General features: G+C 37.9%; 1 protein-coding gene across 8 annotated transcripts in view; it reads right to left on the bottom strand.

Moving 5' to 3' along the window:
- TAFA5 (TAFA chemokine like family member 5) overlaps positions 1 to 23,412 on the bottom strand; it is a 441,406-nt gene that overhangs the window by 57,530 nt on the left and 360,464 nt on the right. For 5 of the 8 annotated variants that reach the window (XR_005828242.1, XR_005828240.1, XR_005828239.1 and 2 more), the window contains 2 exons: positions 19,524 to 19,651; positions 15,026 to 15,145 (listed from right to left, as the gene is read on the bottom strand). Coding sequence is in view for 2 of the 8 variants with exons in the window: in XM_040596817.1 (XP_040452751.1) it covers positions 19,524 to 19,651 (128 nt within the window). In the remaining 6 variants the exon portion in view is untranslated. The remainder of the gene's footprint in view (positions 1 to 15,025; positions 15,146 to 19,523; positions 19,652 to 23,412) is intronic. The other 3 variants (XR_005828241.1, XM_040596817.1, XM_040596818.1) reach the window with 1 other exon arrangement.

The following is a 23,412-nucleotide window of genomic DNA, read 5'->3' on the forward strand; positions in this document are numbered from 1 at the left end:
TATGCAACTGCCAGATTTTTGCTTCAGTTGAACTGTTTTACTCAATGCCCATTTGTATGAATAAATCAAATACTAAAGTCTTTATTCAGGCTGTAAAAGCACCTGTAGCCTTCCCCTATGGAGAGTGGAGTGTAAGTTATCTGATAGTAACAGATTTGTTTTGAAATTATAGTATGTCCATCCGAAGATTTTTAAACCAGATAATTCAGATCCACTTTAGGTCTGTAGAGGTTCATCCAATGAAGTGTTAAGTCTCTAAAAACTACCCTGCTCTGCAAAGCCCTACCAGCAGGTAACTGTTGACAAGCTCTTTAATTTGCAGTTCTTTATTTACATAGACCTACTGTGGAAGCAACCTATCACCACAAAGTTTTTTGCCTCTGTTTTTTTCCTTTGCCTACATCCTTTGCCCTAGGCATCCCTCTGCTTCACAAAGAGCCAGGGAAAATCTTGTTTGTACAGAAAACCTGTATGCAAAAAGTTATGCATTTGCAAGCTTCTAAAAACAACAAAGGCACTGTACCAAAAATGAGCACTCAGATTCAGGAATCTGCAGCTAAATCACTAAGGCTTTCAGCTCCTAACCTTTGCAAACTAGTTTTGAAACCAAAAAGACCAGAGACACTTTGTATCAAACCACTTTCCCCTGGGCTGCTGCAGCTGTCGGCATTGCAGTGGCAGCCACTAGACTGGGTGTTAAGCAGATACCACAGCAAAAATACCTTTTTTTTTTTTTTTTTTTCCCCTGAAATTCCCTGCTTTCAGAGGAATTGTTTCCACAGGACTGTGAAAGGCAAATCAACCCTCCTAGAAACATCAAACTGCTCCTGTGACCAAGTCAAGTCAGTCAGCTTGCTCAGGCTCTAGGGGAAGCAGAGCACTGGAAGAGCAGCAGCTCCTTAGACTGGGGTCACTGTGTTACTGCCCTTTATAAGCATCTAAGTCAAATGACCCAAGTAACTAGCCACACACTGTAGACGAAAACTCTCTGATTAACCCTTACCAAGGCTGTGCTATCTTCAGAAGACTCAGGAGTGTTAATGAGATTATGAATGTTTAAGATGCTGATCATGATAAAGCAGCAAGGCAGATCTACAGCAAGACCTAGACCTCCCTCTGTGGGCCAATAACCATCTCACCTGAAACCTGTCTGAAAGTTGGCAGATGGTACTGCAGGTTTTACAGTGCTTTAAGGCAGCAGTAAGACAATCTAAGATTTCCCAGAAAACTTTCACAAAGATTTTTCCAGAAATATTTTAGGAAGGCATTGGTATGTATGTAGTTGTATTAATACTATTTTAATTAATGTATTTATACTTTTTGTCCCTTTCCAAACCCTCAGTTCAGTTCCTACTCCTGTCACCTGCACCATGGAGTCCCCTCTAGGGGTCAGGTGCATGCAAGTATATAATTTTGTGGTGGCAATTACATCATAAGAGCTATGGGAAGATTCCTGGAACTAAAAGACACAGTTGGACCACAATATTTTACTGAAACATAGACTATAAACACTGCAAACACAAAAGTAAGCCCTAATTTAGGTGGTTAATAATCTTTACTGCAGTTATCTTACTCTTTCATCTTTTTCTCTTTATTGGCTCCTAATGGAATACCATTTTTAAAGGAGATCATTCCAGAATTCATAGTACACAAAGATAGTATCAGAGAATTAAGAAATAAATCCTATTAGTTTCTTTCTGCACTTATACTGGGCCACTTAAGAACAACCCACTTGGAAATAACTTGTGAGCAATATTATCTCTATGTTACGGGCTTTCAGAGAACTCAGTTTTATTTTTATGGATGTTGTTCATTTACTGAAAAGATTAAAGGTCTTATAAAGCGTTTGATTACTGATAAACAACAGAACTTTTTTACACATACTATTAAGAAAAAAATCAACCAAAAAACCAACACCTGGAAATCATAACCAGAACACAAAGAAGTAATAGAATGAAAAGAACACCAAAGATTACCAGATCCCTTGCTGCAATTCAATTACTGCTGCCATTATATACCAGCAGTGAAAACCCCAGATTTTTCTTACACTATACAGTATAGTTGGTAAAAACCAGTGCACTATGATGAAATATACATACTTAGCACTGGTCAACAGAACATTACTGAACCAAGCTCAATATATTCTGCTCTTCCATGTCTAGTAATACTCATGAAACACCATCAACATCAGCAAATAAGGTAAGAGAATGAGGTTTCAGTCCTGCTGTCATGGAAAAGGAAAAAAAAACAAAGGGAAAAATAATTTTCAGTAAATGCTACATTATTGTCTTGTTCACATATGGCATACTTGGAAACTGCTCCCACACTGCTGAGGAAAAGCCATGTGAAGTCTGTGACCACTGCTGCTTCACTTGCTGGCTGCCCTGGAAGCACTGGCCATGCCTACGGGGCAAGTCTTCAAAGGCCGGATCACAGCACAAGCCAGACCCAGCTGTGGAGAAGCAGAGGTTGTGGATAACTGTGGCTAGCTCCTGAGCCTCTCAGGTCTATGGGAGATGCCCTCGTGCCCAGGAGTATGTGGTTATAGGCAAAGGTCTGTATTCCTGACAGTAATTATCTACCTCTGCGTTTGTAAGTAGGTGCGAAACAATCATTGAAAAGAAAATCTTACCTCTTGAAAAGGTTTATTTGGGAACATTCTCCTCTCTAAATATGGAATTAGAGGGCTACTCCTGAACTAACGTATAGAGAATTCAATGCAATTTTATTAATGCAGCATGCTGACAACTTAGAACTTGTACTAAGAATTCATACTTAATGCTGTAGTCGATACAGTACAGTATGTCTTCAGTCTTGTTGATGCTAGCAAAAATTTCACAACCTGTACACGATTTGTGAGAAGGGCTGTGTCTGGACCAAGGTCTCATTAAAAATGAAAAAAGAAAAAGAAATAAAAAGGGGAAAAAAAAAAGTAGGAATCCTTTACAATACTCTTGGGAGCTCCATTACATCTTTTCAGTCCATCCTTTTGTTGGCAAAGCTGTGACAGCTTTGGGCTTTAAAAACATGTGATAGGTACAAAATTGATCAATAAAAGTCAGTCTGAAAACATCAACAATAACACATTAACTTTATTCCTTAATATTTCTAAAGTGGTTTCTGATCATGAGGTTTAATAGTCCCTTTTCAAAATATTAACTTTTCGGTCTGCAGACCATTTTTGACTAAATTTGATAGAGATCTCAAAAACACTAAATCCCTGAATATTTGAAAGGTTGGCAATAGGGCAGAGGAAAAAAAAAAATAGTAATGACAAATTAATGTTTATTGATGCTCCCAGTGTGGGAAGGACTGCAGCTGGATAGTCAGTCAGCATAAACAGCTTGTTTTTACTGCCAGCACGCCAAAAATGACAGATAGTGTATCAGTGGGATTTTGTAGGAGAGAAGGAGCACAGGGTATAGTAGGGAGGGGAGACAGGGGACACAAAAGAGAACTACAGGCATTTGCAATTTCTGAGAGGGACTGGGGGTCTTGGAGTATTGGGTGACATGAAAGAAAACCAGTTAGGATTGCAGGGAATAAAGACTACTGTTTCATTAGTTCTGCAATTCACAGAACAACCTTACAAGTAAAGCCCCTGACACTTGAATTTGTAATGTAACATATATTAAAAAATATTTTTTACTTCTGGTAACTGCAAATAAGTGTAGGTTTGGTTGTTGGTTTTTGTTTTGGTTTTTGTTGTTGTTGTTGTTGTTGTTGTTGTTGTTGTTTTTCCTGTTCTTTCAGATTATGCGGTTTTGCTTAAGCTTTATAACACCGTAATGAAGATTTCCTTGAAAAGTAATACAAAACCCTGCTGGGCAGATATTTCACTCTTTACAACCTAGCTACAAATCATTTCTAAGCTACGGTGCCAAATTTTTATGCAATGCTTGGTTTCATGGCAGAATTCTTTGTATGAATACAGACATCTATACAGCAGATGTTTTGTGAGTGCCTATTTTTTGTTTTCCTTTCAAAAATTGTGTTATGTCTATGCAAATTCCCTGTAAATCAATAATTTTGTAAGAGCTGACAAATAAGCTCAGTACTGTATCTTCCAATAGGAATAACACTCAAATATAGACTGCCTTGTCAGCAACTTCTGCGACACTTTGGGAGATGTTCCAAAATTTTTTGTTTTATTTGAAAGTTCATTAATTTGACACTTAAAAATATATATGCATTATAAAATCCTGCATTTTAGCTTTTATTAAAATGTCTATATTGCAGAGAATGTGATTTTTTCACTTACCTTTATTTCCTTCAAGTTACCAATTAAAAAGTATTCTTTTATTAGAGTTAGAGTTTTATTTTATATGTTGAATCAAAAAAACCCCAAAACCTTGGCACAAAACATATGGTAAAAGGATGTGTTGGCCCAATTTTCTTTTGATTTTTCTAAATGAAAAATAAAATACTATTTCTAGGGGATGGATTGGGGGTGGATTTCTGCATTACTAAGTATATATATTGATCTCATAATACTCTGATGACAAGCCATCAGAACAGTGACTATTTCAGTAATACAGATAGAGACATTTTCACACTCCCTTGAGCAGAACAGCTGCATAGGATGATACAGAAGTACCCCTGGCTTGACTTACTAACACAATTTTAAACATCTGCCTGTGGTCTTATATTTTTTGTCAGTTATTTAAAAAGGATGAAGAGATTACTGATGAAACACTGCCATTTGACAAAGCATTCATATTGTAATTAGAGAGCCTACTATCTAGCATTATTATATAAACACACACATTTATTTTTGATGTAATACCATTGATTTCAGTAGAGTCAGTTACATCAAAAGTAAGACCGAAGAGAAGACAGCAGTTCACAAAGGAAAAACAGAGATGAAAGGCATAACGTTTAATGTAACATAGCCAACTGAAAAACAGGATGACTCCCATACTTAAAAAGTGCACGTACACGCTAAATCTCCCTTCCCAAACAAGAAATGAAATGGAGGTGAAAGCAAAGCTGTCCTCCTTCAGGTCAAATTGTTTCTGGGAATGAGAGCACCAGGGGATGATTTGACTTAATAATAAAGACACGAAAAGTGACTACAAAAATGAAGCTAGTTATCAAGCTTAAATGTTTGGAATCTGCCTCTCCCTCAAATGCATTTTGCATCATTCTACCAGCCTCCACTGAACACACTTCCTCCAGTGCTATATGGGTAAATCCGATCCTCTGGATTTCCTGCAGTAGCCAACATATGCCACAGCCTGGGTTCAAATTCCCTGACAGCTCCATTCTTCTTCTCCCACAAATAGCAATTTACTATGGAAAAATTTCAAAAGTCTGAGTACAAAATAATTTAATGATCACTTGACAAGCAACATGAAAGGATAAGGCAAGCCATCTAAAACCTTAGGTTAGGTGATAAACATCTAAACCTGCCAAATCCCAACTTTTAATTTTGAATGTCTTTTAGAATTTATATTTATTAGGTATCTCTGAAATCAGTATGAAATTTACATCTTAATGGAATTCAAAATTTTCATTGGTAACGCATACTTAATGTGTGTATTCTGAGGAGATGGACATCTGTCTTTCTATACTAAGACCCCTCTGCTATCCCCCAGATTTAGGCACACAAGAATATTAAGTGTGGCTAAACCACCAGGAGGAGTCAGGAAAGTCATGGCTGTACCTCAGCCAAGAATGTTGACAAGGCCATTCATCTTTTCCTAACAATCTAGTAGTTAGACCATTAATCTATGATGCATTTAGGACCTTTTATCGCAATGGGGATTGAATCCTCAGTTCCTGCATTCCAGGAAAATGCCACAATCACCAGGCAAATACCTTGAATCAGACTATTTTTCACTCCTCTTCCAAAAGCTAAACACAGGATAGTCTGTCCAAACCCAGTACTTGACACTCATCAGGGAACAGAACAGATGACACAGGCCTCTCTCCATGAAACAGATACACATTTTTATATTGGCATTGGATAAAAACCAGCCTGAAGAGATTTAATTGTCTTCTGGAGATACCTAACCTGTCTATAGCCACTGGGGACAGAAAATTCAATGTCCCAGTGGAGACCTAGATAGACACCTACTTCTCTGGCTGGGTAGCAAAACTGGGCACATTTGCTCATGTCCTTGGTTCAGGCACTTAGGCTGTGCCTAGTTATGAATTCAATTCAAAATTTGTATTTATCATAAAGAAATTTCATCCTATAATTGATGTCCTAGTCCAAGCCCCATGTATGTCAAGTCTCACAAAGTGAAAAACTCACATAATTAGCTTGTACCTGATCTTTTCCACATTAGAGCTGTGTGTCAAACATCTAGAGGATGTTACAGGAGGAGGATGTTCCCTCTTCACCCAAAGCAGCCCTGCACGCCTCTCAGCTACAGTAATCCCTATAACTGAGGTAGTACCATTCCTGAAGACATCACCTAGACCACTACTATATGCATCTTGAGTTGTATGAGTCACTTCACATGGAAGACAAGAATTTACCTCAGAAGTCTGCAAAATACCATCCTTCATTAAAATACATCAGTGATTAGGCATAATAAACACCACCATTCAATCTTATACCATCTAGCCTAAAGCGTCTTTCAAATGGGTGACAAAACTCCCTTAAGGCCTGTCCAGAGGGGGAAGGATTCAGAAGGCTGCCTCTACTGTCATAAGAACTAAGTACCAGTCTTCCTGTAACCTTGAGAATATATATTAATTTTTTTTACATATTTGACATGGCCACACCACAGCACCACAGAATATATCATTCTTTTGAGGCTGGAACAATTACAAGAATTGTTCTGTAAAATAAAAGAACACACTCAAAACAGATTCTCTGGGCTTCATGGAGAAAAAGAGGCAGGAAGAAAAAGGAAAAGAACAACATCAAGAAGAAGCCCTCAGGAATAGTAGCGTATGTGAAGATCTAATGATTCTCACTTTATTTCAAAGTAATTGATCATTTTGTTATTGTTAATGATTTTAAGGTTATAGGAAGTGAGTTCACTCTGCCTTAAGAGAACATCTCCCACATCAGTGCGTATTATGTTTCATGAAATTTAGTGGAGACATCCTCAACTTTCTATTTAAAGACTTGACTCTGCACACTTTTTACTGTTAAGTCCAAACTTGCTGTGATCACACACTTATTCTACTGAAGGCCTAATTCTGCTTAGAGGATGCATAAGACTGAGGTAATACTGAAATTAACCTTTCCATCCATCCATTCCCTTTCAGTCACATAAAAGAAGATGAAATATCACTCCACAGCACAATTCAGTGACAAGTTTCTGTGACCAGTGTCTGTCTGAACACACAACTAATCTCTGTGAGAAAAACTAAGTCTGTCTGATGACTCAAAGCAATTTCAGAGTATCACAACTCTTCCCCTCATACAGTTTATGAGTTATTCCACTATGACTTTCATAAAGATTGTTAAAAATTAATCAGAAGATTTGAGCTGATAAAGACCAATCAGTTAATCTGTTTCATATCCTACCAATACAAGTTTGATCCCCACAGTACTCTTTCTAGGTCTTTGTCCAAGCTAGCTTTGAACTGAACAATTACTGGAGTTTCCCGGTCTGAGAAACTATTCCATAGCCTAATAGACTGAACTGCCAATTTTTTTTTTTCTCCTAAATTTTTCTCTGTCCATCCTTTCATCTCTGCAGGCCACCTTATATGCTTCCTCTTCCTCTATGATTTTACGGTGTTGAATTAGTCATGGATTGTTACTGGCTTCACCTCTGTCTCCCCTATTAGCCATCATTTTGGTCAGTTCAAGAAATTTTTGTGCTTCATGTAACTCTACACAAACAATTCTACATGTTGGTTGTCATTTGATTTTCCTGTAGGATTGGGATGTGGTTTAACTACATTTTCACAGGAGCTATTATCAGTTACATTTTAGCTCGTTCAGAGATTTTTACATTGTCTTTCAATCTTTATGGGTATCCTTTTAAATTCCATTTAAGTCTTAACTTAGTCAGAAATCAGTTGCTAAGCTTCCACCAAAGGCAAATTGAAGTAAATTTTGAGGGCAGACAGAAAAGGACATGAAGATTCATAAACACCTGAGAAGTTCCAGAGGTCTTCAGAAACACCTTGGTCTGAGAAGCTAAGTAAATAAGCTCTAGCACTTGAGTTAGTGTTTACTGCATCCACTCTAACTGAAATGAGTGTTTCAGCATGTAAAATATGCCCGAGTACCCAGAGGACACCTAATCTGCTACCAATGCTCAAACCATGCCTAAGTCACCTGTAAAGCTCTGAATCCAGCACAAAAACATGACCAAGGGAGAGGGGTACACAGGTCTTATACGTATACTCAATGGGGCAGGGGAGTGGGGGAAGCAGTTGTAGGATCAGTACTTGGTGCTTCCTTTTCACTCAGAGGAGTCCCCTTCTTACTAGGCCACAAATTTAGGCTATTTTTAACTTATTTTCATCATTTGCACGCATCAGTGTTGAATTGCTTTCTGCATAAGAGTTTCCAAAAGGACTACAAGGGGCCTCACCTGGAATATGCCCCAGTCTGGCAGGTGGTGTGATTTGTGGAACAGTGTGGCAACCTACTCTCGATGATCTGTGGCTACTTTAAATGTCCTTTTCTTGTTTCCTTGATCTCTGCTGGGCCGGTATGGATCTCCGGTACTAAAGGAAACACCATACTGGGCCTGCATGCTTCCCTCCCCAAATCTGGCCCCTATCAAAAGATTTAGGGCCTCAATTATTATTTGCACTTGGCCTCCAAAATTTACAACACACTTTAGCCCTGCAGTTCTCAGCCAACACCTTTTTAGCTACTCAGAGAGATGAAATACTTAATTTTCATTGATACCATGCTTTCCCCTCTTCCTCCTGGTTTTATTTTTATGACTTACCGGTCAGAACTGGTTCCTTGCAAGCATTTTTTGGCTGTATTATCACATGCCCAGCTACGTCTCAGGAATGTTCCTCCCACAGAGCTGACCCATAGCAACATCCTGCTTCCTTTCCAACCACCAAAATTATTTCCTTAAGGGAATATCTTTCAGTTTTAGGTGAAATCCAGATTTCTTTACTATACCTAGAGCTGTCCAATATCCATTAGTAAGAATAAATATTTCTCCAGAAATCGATCTGTCACCACATTATTCACAGAGGGACAGCATACAAATTTAGAATTGTGACGTATGTCCTTATAAATGCTTTGATGTAAATGGGGAAGCGTATTAGAGAGTAGACAGGCTACCTTTAAAATCCCTACTCCAGAAAAGTACCACATCCTCCACAGTTCAGGACACAGGCTTTCAAACATCTTATTCCCTTTACATAGAGTACACCAGTGTATTTCATATGAGGGATGTATTTCATATGCTTTGTCTGCACCTTAGGGGCAACTTTTAGAATTCTTTGGTAAGTGCAAATGGGGAAGAATAGCAACGTTAGCTGAAAAAACTAACTAGGTATCCAGCAGCAGCTGCTGATGGCCCAACAGGCATTGGAACTATGTAATAAAGGCAGACATACCCCATAGGGTTTGGCCTAGGATAACTTAAACTGCTCTGTATCTACATTATTCTGGGTCAATCTGCAGTACTGTAATCAGGAGCTGATGTGGCCAAAAACTAACCCGTCAAAAAGTGATGCCTGTTTGGCATCCCAGACATTTCCAGAAGCACTTAGTGCCGGCCCAAAAAAGAGGTCAAGCACATGCAGCCAGAGTGGGCTAGAAGAATGGGATTGGGGACAATCTGGATTTAGACTGGTTTAGGTTACCATGAAGCTACACTGTCAGTTGGAAGAAAAGGTCCTATTCTTCTGTATTTTGCTGTTTGGTTTTATTGTCCCACCTTTGCCTGGTTTTATTTGTATCAAGGATCAGCCAGTTCTGTTCACTTCCAGCCTCCTGTCTCAGCCTCAGAGATTGCTAATCTCTAATGAAACACAGGAACAGCCTGAGCCTTGGGCTATCATTTTACTGTGACTCTGTAAACTGAATTGTCTTTCTGCATACCCTAGCATGCCCATATGCAAATGAACAGGAGAAGCAGGTAAGAAAGGTCTCACAGGCAGGAGTCAACCAAATCGAAAAAGAGGCAACCTTATTCTTTAGGTCTACCCCCAAGGTAAAGAAAGCTGTGTACAGACATACTGCTAAGTACCAGAGCTTTAGTTCAGATACTTAACGAAAATATAGAAGGGGAATATCGGAAAATAGAGATGCCTGTTACGTGCCTGCCTTCTACAGATTTTCAATAACACAACCTTAGCATCTTTTATGATTTTGAAACCATTGTTAATAAAATAACATTAGACCTTTCACAAATCTGTCACTTTCTGGGCCACCTTGACCTAGATCAATATGCTGCTGTTAACAGTTATTATGTGCTGTTCACAGCTCCTCCATCAGTACCTTGTAGAAATGGCAGTTTTCAATTTGACAGGCCTTCCTGAATTAATTTTCAAGTATGATTTTAAGAAATAATGTGTCAAATTATTATAAAACCCCTAGTACTATAACATCTATTTCATTTTCTTTATTCACTGGTGGGGTTTTTTTTTTTCAGTCCAAGAATTCTAGCTTGCTTTCAATGATTTAACAGAAGACTTTGCAGGTATTTTTAAAAAAAGAAATGTTCCAAAATGGATATATATGTGCAACAGCTTCATCTTCTAACACTTGTACCATGAACATTCTCACTATGCAAAATGGATGTGTAATAATTTTAGCATAATTTTAAATTCTTGATGTTGATGTAACATACCAGTTTTCAACTTCCACAGGTTTCCATTATGTGCCCACAAAAAACCATGATTTAAACTAAATACTCAAGTTCTGTGTTGTCTTTTCCAGCTGCCTTCCTCATTTGCATTATCAGGTTTATTTTTATTTCAGCTTGTATGATGTATCCTGTCGTCCCCTTCAGTTCAACTACATGGCATTTAGCATCTATGGAATCACTTATTACAAACAATGTGTTTTGCTACTTAGAGAGAATCAAGGAACTGCACAAGTGATCTTCAGGGTTGTTTCCTCAGTCTTTCTTTGCAATCACTTATTAAATTAAATTTGATTTTCTCATATACATGGAAGAAATCAGAACCCTCAGACAACGTCAATCTATCATGAAGCATACACAGTAGGAGTGGGCAGCGCTGTAGCAAATTATCTGATTTAGCAGATAGGGAATGAAATCTAGTTGCTTAACACAGGCAGTTAGTGAACTAGCATCTCCTCCACGCCTTCCGGCTGCCACCCTACAACAGCACTGGTCTATAGGTTCTATGTCATTTATGCTCACCCTATGCAAGATGCCTTCAATACCCTTAAATATCTGAATGCATTATAACAGTAAGTGGAGGAAACTAAATCCCATTCCAAATGTTTACCTGGTATGCTAAGAATTGTCAAAACATAAAGAGGACCCAGTATTACCATTACTAATATGGCCATGGTGCAAGTTTTCTTTTTCCCTTTTTGTCAATCTCAGTTTATTAGTGTACTAATTCTTAATATGTTGATTTCTTAGACAAGTTACAATGCTACTTCAATATTTGGAAAGGCCTATCTAAATGTAAATGGTGACTAAGGTGCTAAACAACAGTAACAAAATCTAGTATGGACCTCTTCACATCTATTTTTTGATGGATCTGCAATTTTCCACACAGAGACCTGAATCATCCATTATAGCTCTCAGTTGTCTATGCCCTGAGCCTTCCATTTTTAAAATTCAGGGGTATTTTTAGGTTTTGAGGAGACTGATGAGAATCTTACTCCCATATAAAAAGACAATTTTTACTGATGTACTGGAAAATTACAGAATTTGGAAAGAATTCCAAATTAAAGCATGTTTTTTATCAGGACCAGCTTAACATATTAAGCAATCCTTAAAATGCATATTTTAAAGTTTTTTATACAATGAGTATTTTCAGATGTCCACAATTTATTGGGTGGGTTCACACTATGACGTAGCAGTCAGTGAACTCCCCAAGTTATGGATGTAGTTTTATTTGCATGTCAGAATTCTTGTTTCAAAGCACACTAAAAATAAAAACCACCCATGCAGTTTTTTGTTTGTTTTTACTGAAAACAGAATTTGTTCCACAAAACCATGAAACAAATGATTGGAAACTTATTAGTACTGCCTGGGGTAGAATCTGCTTTTGTTTACTTACTCCAAGTGACAGTTCAGACCTCAAATGGATCAGAATGTAGCTCACTTCACAATGAAGTGAAGAACAAACTTATTTTAAATATAGATTAATCCATATCACAAAGAAAAATCATAGTTCCTAAGCATTAATCAGTAAAGTAGTTTTACCTCACTGAATCTAAATCTGTCCTGTCCCTAAATGAGCATAGTAAGACAGAACTGAATGCTAGAACTTCCCAGTATGAATATAAGTTAAGAAAAAGGGATCCTGAAAAAAATCGATCTCTAGAATCTTAACTATCTATCTGAAAATTTAGTTTATTTGTACAGGAATTGCAATATTTTTAAAATAAATACCCACACAGAAATGGGTATTCATATTTTCTGTAACTTTATAAAGCACAGGAAAACATGACGCTACTGTAATTCCCCATTAAAATCTGGAAATGTATGTTCTGAAAGAGAAGAAACCCTATGTTTCTCTATTTTCTTCCATGGAATTATTCAAGATGTTAACCAATTATGATTTCAAATTAGACATTTTGCTCCGAGTTATTCTTGGAGTAAACTGTGGTCTCTTTTCAGGCACTGTAAATCATTGAATGTCAGTAGACCCAGTATTCAGTGTTCAGGATAGAGGAACGCATAACTTTTCAGGTGGTTCTTCAGGTTTTGGACAACTCCTTTCAACATAAAGTCCACACAAATCACAAAACCTTTGCTAGCATTTTGGATTTAGGACTTCAGGATCAGTTATTTGCCACAAAGTGTATTTTGATAAGGATGATGGAAAACAGAATATGTGGGTTTCAGTACATTGGTATGACAAAGGAGTGCATAGCTTTGAAAAGACTGTACTAGTGGAAGCAGTAATAATATGCAAGAGAACTTGCATATTACAAGGCAATAGTGTGGGCACACTCTATTTAGGTTCTTCAGTTTAATAAGGATTTCATTTCTATTTAGCTTCTTCAGTGCATGAAGGACTGTCCTGTTTTCAGCTGGGAAGCACTTAAGACCATCCCTGGGGCCATGAAGACTATCCCACGACTCTACTTGTAAGCTTGTCTTAAACTACTATTTTTTTGTAACACAAGAATTAGAAACATGACTTTTAATCTTTCTGAGACTTAAGACATCCAATTCACAGGCTAACTTGCGTGGAAATTAACAGAAAGGTATCTAATTCCAGTACTGCAGTGATGACCCATTTATAAGTTATGATACCTTTTGCAAACAATTAGAGCAATGGAAACTACTCAGAGCATAAAAATGTCTTGAAAGCCATGCAAATAAAACAATAGGCTAAATCTAGGTCTTGGGGTACAATCTATAGAGTATGCACTGAAGCACATGGCTATGACATGTCAAGAATTAGTATTTTCTCTCATAATTAACACTAGTACTACAAAGAATAATATAAAATTAATAAAAAAATATTAGTAAGCTTAGTTAAAGCACTGGACTGTAACTAGGACTGAAGATGTAGATATGCAGTTAGATTAAATGAAAAGTTAATTATGAGTAACTTAGTTCTGGTAGTTCGTATGTACAGTCACACATCCAAGTATCACAAATTTTTCATCTTCTGCAGAAGTTCTGCCCTTTCTCAACCTGGTATATAAATATTAAAAGTAGAACATATAAACGTTTTAACATCTAAAAGGTATTTCAGGCTAGCTTCCAATTAATGTGGTAGTGGTTTCAGAAAACCTTATTCAAGTAGCAATTTTGGGACCCCCCTACTGAGACCTGAGTTAGTTTTAGAGGGCTGACTTTGTGATGCATAATGTTTGATGAAACAGTGGTCTCAGAGCTCATGAGGCTCTAACTGGCTGACAGCAGGAATTAAGAATACAGATGGTTCTTAGTGACAGCAGGGATAGTGATTTTCTTAACCCACATTTCTAGAAAACCAAGAAATTCAGAGGAACATGGCTGAGGATGATCTGCAAGAGAATCAGGCTGATTTAATGGTCTATTTCACCACATAAGTGTATTTGTGAGAGCCCTTTCTGCTGCTGCTAAGATCTCTCACAAGGCAGTGGCAGGCATGCCATCATGAAGAGGGCCACACAGAAAAAGAGAAGACAGAGAAGAAAGACATCAGGATGCACAACTGTGCATATATGTGGACTCTGAAGCGAGGATGCACTCCTGGTCCCACAGCTTAAATATAGCCAAAGACTGTTTCCCCAACAATCTTGGCTATGAATGACAGAAAATCCAGGATGATAACTTCCTGCTTGTTTCTAAAAGCTGTTCTTTGGATTGGGATGAAGGGATACACCAACCTCCTGAAAAAGAACCTCCATGATCTTGGTCTGTATGTAGTGGTTTTGTTACAGTTAGGACAGTGGGAGATCTCAGTAGATGAACTGCTGACAGGTGGATTTAATGTATCTGTTTCATAAGCTGACCACTTCTCACAATGGGGAAAAGGGAAACTTAATTTGGCATGGCATGCATGTCTGCATCATTCCACTGCTCTAATCTGGTGATGCCTGAAACCTTATTTTGGTGGGTATTGTGTCCAGGAATGACACAGAACTAGAACTGGTGGGATGTCAAAAAACTTCCAAAAACAGCTTAACAAAATAAAATCACCTGAACTGTGAAGATGTGAAATGCACATTTAGAAACACTCAAGAGTTGTAACATAGGTGAGGCTAAGTACAGGAATGCCAGGGTTATGGAATATCTAACAACAACATTAATATCACCAATAAGGACATGTATAAATAACAGTATTTTTATTATAAAGTTACTCCGAATTTCTAAACCTCTTAAAATATTAACTCAGGACTTCCAAATTCACTAAGGTAGGTAGCTAAAGGTTGTTACTCTTATTTTTACTGCTGGGGAAACTGAGGCAGAGAGGTTCAGTGACTTACCCAAGGCCACAGAGGGAGTCACTGTCAGAGCCGGGATTAGAGCTCAGGAGTTTCTGGCTCCCAGTCCCAAGCTCAGACCACTAGACCATGGCCTCAGGACATTTCCAGCTGGTCTTCAGTCTAAAAAAAAGTAAATTCTCAAGTATGTTACAAGTATGTAACATATATATATATATTTATTCTTACTTTGAATGTAATGGTATGAATGAGAACACATTGCTCATAACTAAGTGATGAAAAGCAAACCATTAAATTTTATCTGAGTTACCTTTATCATATACGTGTATGATAAAGGTAACTCAGATACCCATGTGTATGATAAAGCTCTGCAGAAAAATCTTGATTTAAATTGCAGCCAATACAAACAGCTATTGTATTTTTCAGGGTAAGGAACAAATTGCCTTTCCAACCCAGCCAGCATGTCATTTATATTAATGGTGAGGAATGCTAAGTTTCTCTGTGTGTAAGTAAACTCTATTAAGAAAGTCACGTCCCGTGGTGAAGCTAGATCCTTAGTAAATTTTACTAACTAAGCACTGAGCTCCATGTCAGAGTAATTACACCTTTTATCCACTGTGAGCTCTCTCTTAGCTTCTTCATACTCTTTAATTTCCCACTTCAGCTAATTTAGCAGTAAAATTGCAAAGGTTTTAAAAGGTTAGCTACTGAGGAACTGGTGCATGAATGTTCTGTTAAGCTCCATGCATTGAAATCACATCATGTAGAAGAAGGAATTAATTAAGTAACAATTACGTAGTGATGGATCATTGACAACATATATACACTTTAGTGCTAAAATTAGTCTCCCCTGTAAATCCAATACATTGTGTATCTTCTCATCCATACACTGGCAAGTTTTATACTTAAAAGATAAAATGGACAGGTCCCTTAGCAATATCTTGTTTTTTTAAAAAAAGTCATATCTTCTAGCACTATTAAAACTGCATAGTATTTTAAAAAATCATATAGCTTCATTTAAAAAAAAAAAGAATTGAAAGAGCAATAAGAATAGCAAAAGGGGAAGAAATTTTTAAGGCAGGTGATTTTAAAGTGACTGTAAAGACATTTGTTATATGAAGGTACTTAGGATGTTGAAAGTGCTAACAATTGTGTAGTATTCTCTTGCTATCTTCTTTTACATGCTGCCATATTGTTTCCTTGTATTGACAGTCAGCTGCTTAATACATAGATTGGCAGTTTGCCCAGTCAAAGCTCAATTCTAAAAGCCTCTTAGCAGATGAAAAATCTTTGGTTCATTCACACCTTGTAGAAAGGATGACAGGGCAGAAGTGACACCCAGATCCACTTAGAGTATACTTTGAGTCTGATTTTCCGTTGCCTTGCACCTTGTGTAGTCATTTATAGCTGTGCAAAGTGAGCACAAAATGGGTATAAAACACTGCTACCCATGTGAGGAGAGAATTTTTATTTGGTTGCATTATTTCCAGAGGTGATCACAAGAAGTGTCAGGCAGTGAAAAAATCTGGCTCTGCATAAAAAGTCTAAACAATTTTGACACAAAGCGTAAAGTAGCATCAGCGCTTTCCAGACAGTTTACAGAAATTGCACTTTTGCTTTAGAGCAATGGGTATTTTAATTTGCTGCTTGCTTGGTATTTTCACAGAAAAATAATAGATGTTAAACTCACCTACATGAAACAATCCTAGTTCTTCCTTTTTTTGGTAGAAATATATTTAACTGTGAGTCCGACATAAAAAGGAACTCATGTCCTATATAAGATCTCTAGCAGTCCTACCTTTCCACATGCTACTTCTAAACCCAATACATTAAAAAGCTGGACTTCTACACAACCTCCTGGAATCACTGTGAAAGCTGGTATTATCACAAGAGCTGGTCTCAGTCCATCAGAGTTCAATACTGTTCTGGCTTTAGTGTGGGTGGCAAACTATTGTCTCAGCATTTACCAAATAATGATATGACTGCTATATGATCTACCACCGCTACGATAATGCAAGACCTACGGCCCAGTATCTCCAAGATATAAACTAATATTAGCAGGAAAAGCCTGCAAATATTAGATTAACAAATATGTTTAAACAAAATTGATAGCTAACAAATTAAGAACCTAATCTGGCTGTTGCTGCAGACATGGTCAAGAATTATTTCCACTAAATAACAGACACTTAGTGTATAATAATTAATTCAATACGTTTGGACATTTGTTTCCCCATATTAAAATGGTGGCCATTTTTCTAGCTCTTCCCAGCCAGAAATCCTTCCCATTACACCGAAATGCAATGATGGGCCTGGCAGCTCAGGTGTGTTGATTAGAAGCAGAAATAGAAGTTACATGACTGCATCAGCAGCTGTTGACCTCAGAGTACTGTTACAGTAAATAGTGTCTTCTGCTCTTTCTTTTAGAAAATTTATTCTCTTTTAATCAAAGTCATGCATTTCATAGAGTCACCCTAGGACACAGCTCCCAAACCTATTAACATTGTGCAAAGGTTACCCTTCAACCAAATGACTAAAGAACAAATGAACGTATTTGTTTATTCTTAATATTTCAGTAATACTGTACTATAGATTGGGGGTTCTTTAGCTTCTTTTTTTTCTTTCTTTTTTTCTTCCTCTAGTTTGGAGATATTCTATTTTTTTTCTTTCCGCCCCCCCCCCCCCCCCCCCCCCCCCCCCTTCCCCTTCTGGATTCAGCGCTTCTTGAAGTATTTTGAGTTGCTAGTCTGGCTTGACTGAAAAGTACTGTGTGTTTGTTGTGTGTCTGCATCTGTGATACCAACTGTTGAAGACTGATTGATGTTAGATGAGGGTTTGTGCTCAGAGTTGTTCTACCATTGGCTCTCTGGCAGAATCTCTTCTCACCAATGTCAATGATGTCTCTGTGTGGAGGAAAGTCCCTTTTAAAACATTACTCTTGCCATGGCCTTAATTTTACTGATGGGGCATGGTAGTGATTTCATTTCTGTTAATCAAAATCATGAGTCATTCCATTCATGTCAATAGCATTAAAGAGATATACAGACAAGTAAGAGTTCAGAATCAGGCTTCTAGCGTTTAATCTGAAAGAATATCTGAATCACTTCATTAAAGATAGATACTGGAGAATAGATCCTCTGCTTACTTTGCATTACTAAGTCATGCCATTAGCATAAAACATCAAATAAAGAACTACAATGACAGCTGGCAATGTGTCACAGTACATGGGTTTTCTGTTCACCTCAGGTACAGAAAATATGCCTGAAGTAACGAGATTTAGGGTAATATTTCAAGTATGACAAAGTTACTGTATTGGGTCTCCTTGCCCTTGGAAGTTGGCGTTAATGTTTCAAAACCTTATTTCCTTCCTTTGTTTTTTTTTATGTCACTCTTACATAACTTGAATGCAGAAGATCTAAAGGCAAACAATATTTAAGTAAGACCTCAAAGACTGAATTAAGTTGTATAGCCCCATCCACAACGAATATTATGTCTGGTAAATACAGGACATCAAAACATCACAATTCATAAAGTTTTGTTTTGCAGGTATCTCATAAAGCACTATCAAATCTTCATTCTTTTTTAAAAAGAAAAAAACACACTAATTTTCCAAAATATAGACTTTCTAAAACAATAAAAGGTTTTGTACTGGTGTCTGTCTCCTGCTCAGACAGAGAAATTGTGCAGGGGATGATGGGCCTTAATTTAGTCCTCAATGATAAGTACTTTTAAGACTAAATATTCTTGAAATTGCACTTATTTAAATTACACTCAAGCTCCATGTAAATCTAAAAAAAGATTAGAAGTCTACCAAGCTATCAGAATATTGCTTTATTACATCTTTTCAAATTCTTTCCATTTATTAAATCAAAGAATTATTGGCATTTGAGAACATTTGATAGAAATCTATTTGATATATTACAGGCCCTAGAAACTATTACTGTCATATATACTTCCAGCTTCACTACAAGCACATGCCCCAAGACACCAAATCAGACAGTTTATTGAGCAAACCAGGACCAAAAGGAAGCTGAAAGAAGGGATCTTTTATTGTGTTTTCTATGGGTCTCACTGACTGTCTCACTGCAAACTAAAGATCTTTCTTTAGTTCATCTTGCTTTTCCAGTACAGTGGGAATATCAAAAATATTTTTTCCTCTATTCCCAAGGAAAGCTTTCTTTTTGCCCTGCTAGACCATGTGTTCAGTTTTATACCCTACACTTCCTCAGCATAAGAAAATTCTTCTACAGTGAAGTGATAAGATACTGTCTTCAGGCTGAATAGAAATGTTGGTTAAACCACTGGTACCTTTTAAGAAAACCTTGATATAATTTTGACTCTTAGTAGCTGTGGGAATTACATATTTTTCTTGTTTTTGTGATTAACATTGCTATGTATTTCAGTAAGCACACTTGGGCACATAGCTTAATTATAACACAAGAGACTTCACATATCTTTGCTGAAAAACAATTAGAAATCTCACTCTTTGTTTTTCAATAAACTAAAGTGAACGAGAAACTGAAGAAATATAGAAGTCACCTACCGTGGTTGTCTTTATCCGTCCTCCTGGTTGTGTACAGGTCCAGCCTGATTTATTGATTAGCAAATCACAGCCTTCTCCTTCTAAACATGGAAGCATTTCACACCACTGTTTTGTTTTGATAATTCGTGCTATGGAACAGAAAAGAAAAGACAAAAAAAAAACAAAACCAAAACAAATTGGCAGGAGAATTCACATTTCACTTATCTCTAAACACTTTCCCATTTGAGTTGTCTATTTTCATCATCTGATAATGCAGCTGTAGGTTATGATGTAGACAGCTCTAGGCAATTTACAAAATTATTTACAACACCTGCTGTGCCAACAAATTTCATAATAAAAACAGAAGTTCAAAACCAACAATAAAACAAAAGAGAGCTCTGTTATAAATCAAAAGAGTATAAAAGTTAGCTAACTTTTAAATTCCATGCTCCTTACAGTCAAGGAAATATTGTTGGGGGGCTAACAGCTGAAGACTTACTATCCTAATTAATCATTATTGTAGCCTGAAAGTGACCAGAGGGGGATCCATTGTGTTAGACTGTATAAACCTGAGCAGACACCCCTTATCCTGAAGCGCTTACACTGTAAGTAGACATGAGACACACAATGGAGAGAGAAAAGCTATAATAGTTAGAGGGGTCAACATAATGACAGCAATTGTGAAACTGTGATACCTGCAGTCGTAGGGATGTAGTTAGGGGTAGGAACTAGGAAGATAAGGACAGGTGTTGAAAGAAGTGAAGGTTGGGAAATCACAGGGAAGGAGGCAATAAGCAGAAGGAAAAGACTGGAACAAACACTCTATTACCCTATTACTACAAGGGGAAGGAAGTCTAGTCAGGAAGGTCCCTAACTGTCTGAAAGGTGGTTCTGTGTTTTTTGGCTCCTCTTAATTCTCGCATCTCTGGTAAGCTGGTTCTGCAAAATTTCCTCAAAGTCACACACAGTAAGCAGTCTTGGAACAACAGAGCTCTGTGTGCATTCAAGTAGATGCAGAAGAGCTGTAGGGAGAAATTTTTCTCCAAGGCAGGGAGAAAAGGGGCTTTAGTTCCCGTAGACTTCTTTCTGGATTATACTACTACTACTTCTTTTGAGTTACTCTCTGTAGTAACTTTCTCCTAGAATATCAATCAATATGACTAATATCTAATATTTCATTATTCTTTCACTCTCCCCCTGTAGACAAAATTGTAGGGTGGAGTGTTTGGGATAATTTTTGTAAAATATGTAGACAGAGATGCACTCACTTGCATGGTGCCATATACTCATGTTAAACAAGGTGAGGTTCCCCAAACAATCTATCTTTTACTCTCGACTGTAAAGCTTGCACTTCACAGAAAATGATCTTCAGTTCCTTCAGAGATCATCTCAGCAATCCTGGGCTAAACTGTAAGAAAGCTTCACCACCTCAATTTGTATGTAAGTGTCCTAGGCCTCAAGTGCAGACCAAGTTCCAAAGTTCCACACACAAAGACACAGATCACATCTTCTTCTATGCTGATGTGTGACACCAATATATTCCATATATATTTTCAAAAGTCATGAGACCAACAAAAAGAGAATTATAGGAGAAATACTTAGCAAGGTAAGTGTACAAGAAGTTTATGATGCTCCAAATTAATTTTGGGTCCAGGGAGCTTAAAAGCGGGCATTTATACGCCATGGTGGTTGAAGCTTTTTATGCTCACTTGAACATGTGATTCAGCCTCCCTATGCTCCTGACTTCCTCTGTCTGGAACTACCTAAGAATACAATTCCCACTGCCGCTGGGTCATGGCAAGAAATAGAAGTGTTATTTAAAGTCTTTTAATAAAATCCTTTCCAATATTTTGACATGAAACAACTTGTGTCCTCAGTCCCGGTACAATTGTTGGTAGGCCCTAGCAATATAATAAACACTTATTTCTTTCAGTGGAATCTCAATATGAAATTCATATTAAGATTTTCATTATAAAAAACACTTTAGCTCCCAAACGTCTACATTGGAATTTGCACTGTTCATTAGACAATATATTTATATTGCTGAAGGAATGATTCCCAAACAATTTTCATAACTAGAATTTTTTGAAGCAAAACTGCTAAGTTTTTATGGTGTGTAATATACAGAAATTTGGATTGTGCTTGGGGTCCGTAGGTACTGCTCTACTGAGAACTGGATCATACCGCTTTTTGAGGCTAACATCTCCTATGTAACAGATAATAGCCTCATCCTTTCCAAGTGAAGGCATGCATACAGTTGCAGGCTTTACAGAAAAAGCTCAGTAAAATGGCAACACCAAACCTCACCCATTTGCATACATATCTTTTGCAATGCAGATATGGAAATGTCTATTTCTTTCAATGTTTCAACAATATGAAGGATCACTGAAAGACCGAATAGTCAAACACAAAAATATATACTAAATTGCCTCTGCTGTCTGAGGTGGGAGGTTTTCCTGGAAAAGTAATTTGAACTAATCTTTAAAAAAAATATATTTCTCTCCTTTGTGAATTACTCTCAGTGTTTGCTTGGTTGCGCTCTCAGAACACAGCTATCGGTAATACCACCAACATATGGAGTCCTTGCTCTGGGTATTCGCTATATACACACAAATTTAGAACACACTGAGAGTATTTTACAGAACATAAAGTCTAAAATATTACTGTGTTAAGTGTATAGACCAGTTCATGCATTTAGGCTTTGAGAATTGGAACAACTTCTTTTGCAGGAAAAAACTACCCGGCTCACATGAAACGAATCAGTACCAAACCGGCAGTGCAGGATATGTTCTGCAGGATCAATACCAGTAACACAACAAAGTAAAGTGTAGTACGAGACACCAGATGTTCATGAGCCCTTGCAGAGGCCTGCACACGCTTCAGAACTAACCCCAAGCACCCCCAGCAGCCAGCCACACACCCCCTGCAGCGGCCTGTGGCAGCCCCCCCGGCAGGGTGGGCACCGGCTCCAGGGCCACCCCTGTGGTGAGGCAGCCCCAGGGTCTCTCCTCCCCATCCAGCTTTTGGACCTGACCCTCGCTTTGTTTCAAAAGCCTGGCAAGCGCACTCGCCCCCACACTGCCGCTGTCAGAGGCCTCGGTCACTGGGCCGATTGCCATGAGCAGGCCGAGCGGGTGCCCTCACGCCAGGGAGTGCAGCGAGGCCTGGACCAACACTCGGTCTCTGACACACACACAGTCCCAGTTTCGACAGGGAGGCCATGATCGTGTCTGGGATTACATCTAATTTTGCATTTTCACTTTTCAGTTTGTCCATTAAAGCAGAGAAAGTATCACGGTGAAGCGAAATGCATAATATAGGGAGGGAGCAAAGTATGCAACAATTTTATCAGGGTAATATCAAGAATTTCTACCAGTAATTGAAACTGAGTTATGCTAGTCAAAGTGAAGGAATACGATGTATTTCCTGAGGCAGTATAGCTGCCTTTTTAGTGTGTATATTCAACAGGGGTGAAATTCAGCCCTCTGCAGACAAGACAGCAAAAAGCCTATCAGATTCTTCAAATCCACTCCAAGCTCCATTATAAAGAATTAAGTGGCACTTAAACGATATACAGGCTTTGTGCTGACCTTCTGCAAAGAACAGAATTTCATCTTATGAATCTGAACTGATACTACTTTGCATCTCCTAAGAAGAGCTGTGCCCCCTCGCTTAAACTGAAGTTAATCGGAACTGACAGCACTCAGCACATGGTAGAGTTGCTTTCCTGGGTAATACCGTTTGAACCGGAGAACAAACAGAGTCTATCCAAGGGTTTCTCACACGAACAGTTCAAATAGTTCTGAGGTGTTGCAGACAAGCAGAGGTTATATAAACATGACACCAAGCTACCCACCAAGGTGTTCTTAACTGTTTTGTATGATAAAGCAATATGCAATGGATTTCCAGT

Source organism: Falco naumanni, chromosome 5, assembly GCF_017639655.2.
Source record: "Falco naumanni isolate bFalNau1 chromosome 5, bFalNau1.pat, whole genome shotgun sequence".
NCBI classification, from domain to species: Eukaryota; Metazoa; Chordata; class Aves; order Falconiformes; family Falconidae; genus Falco; species Falco naumanni.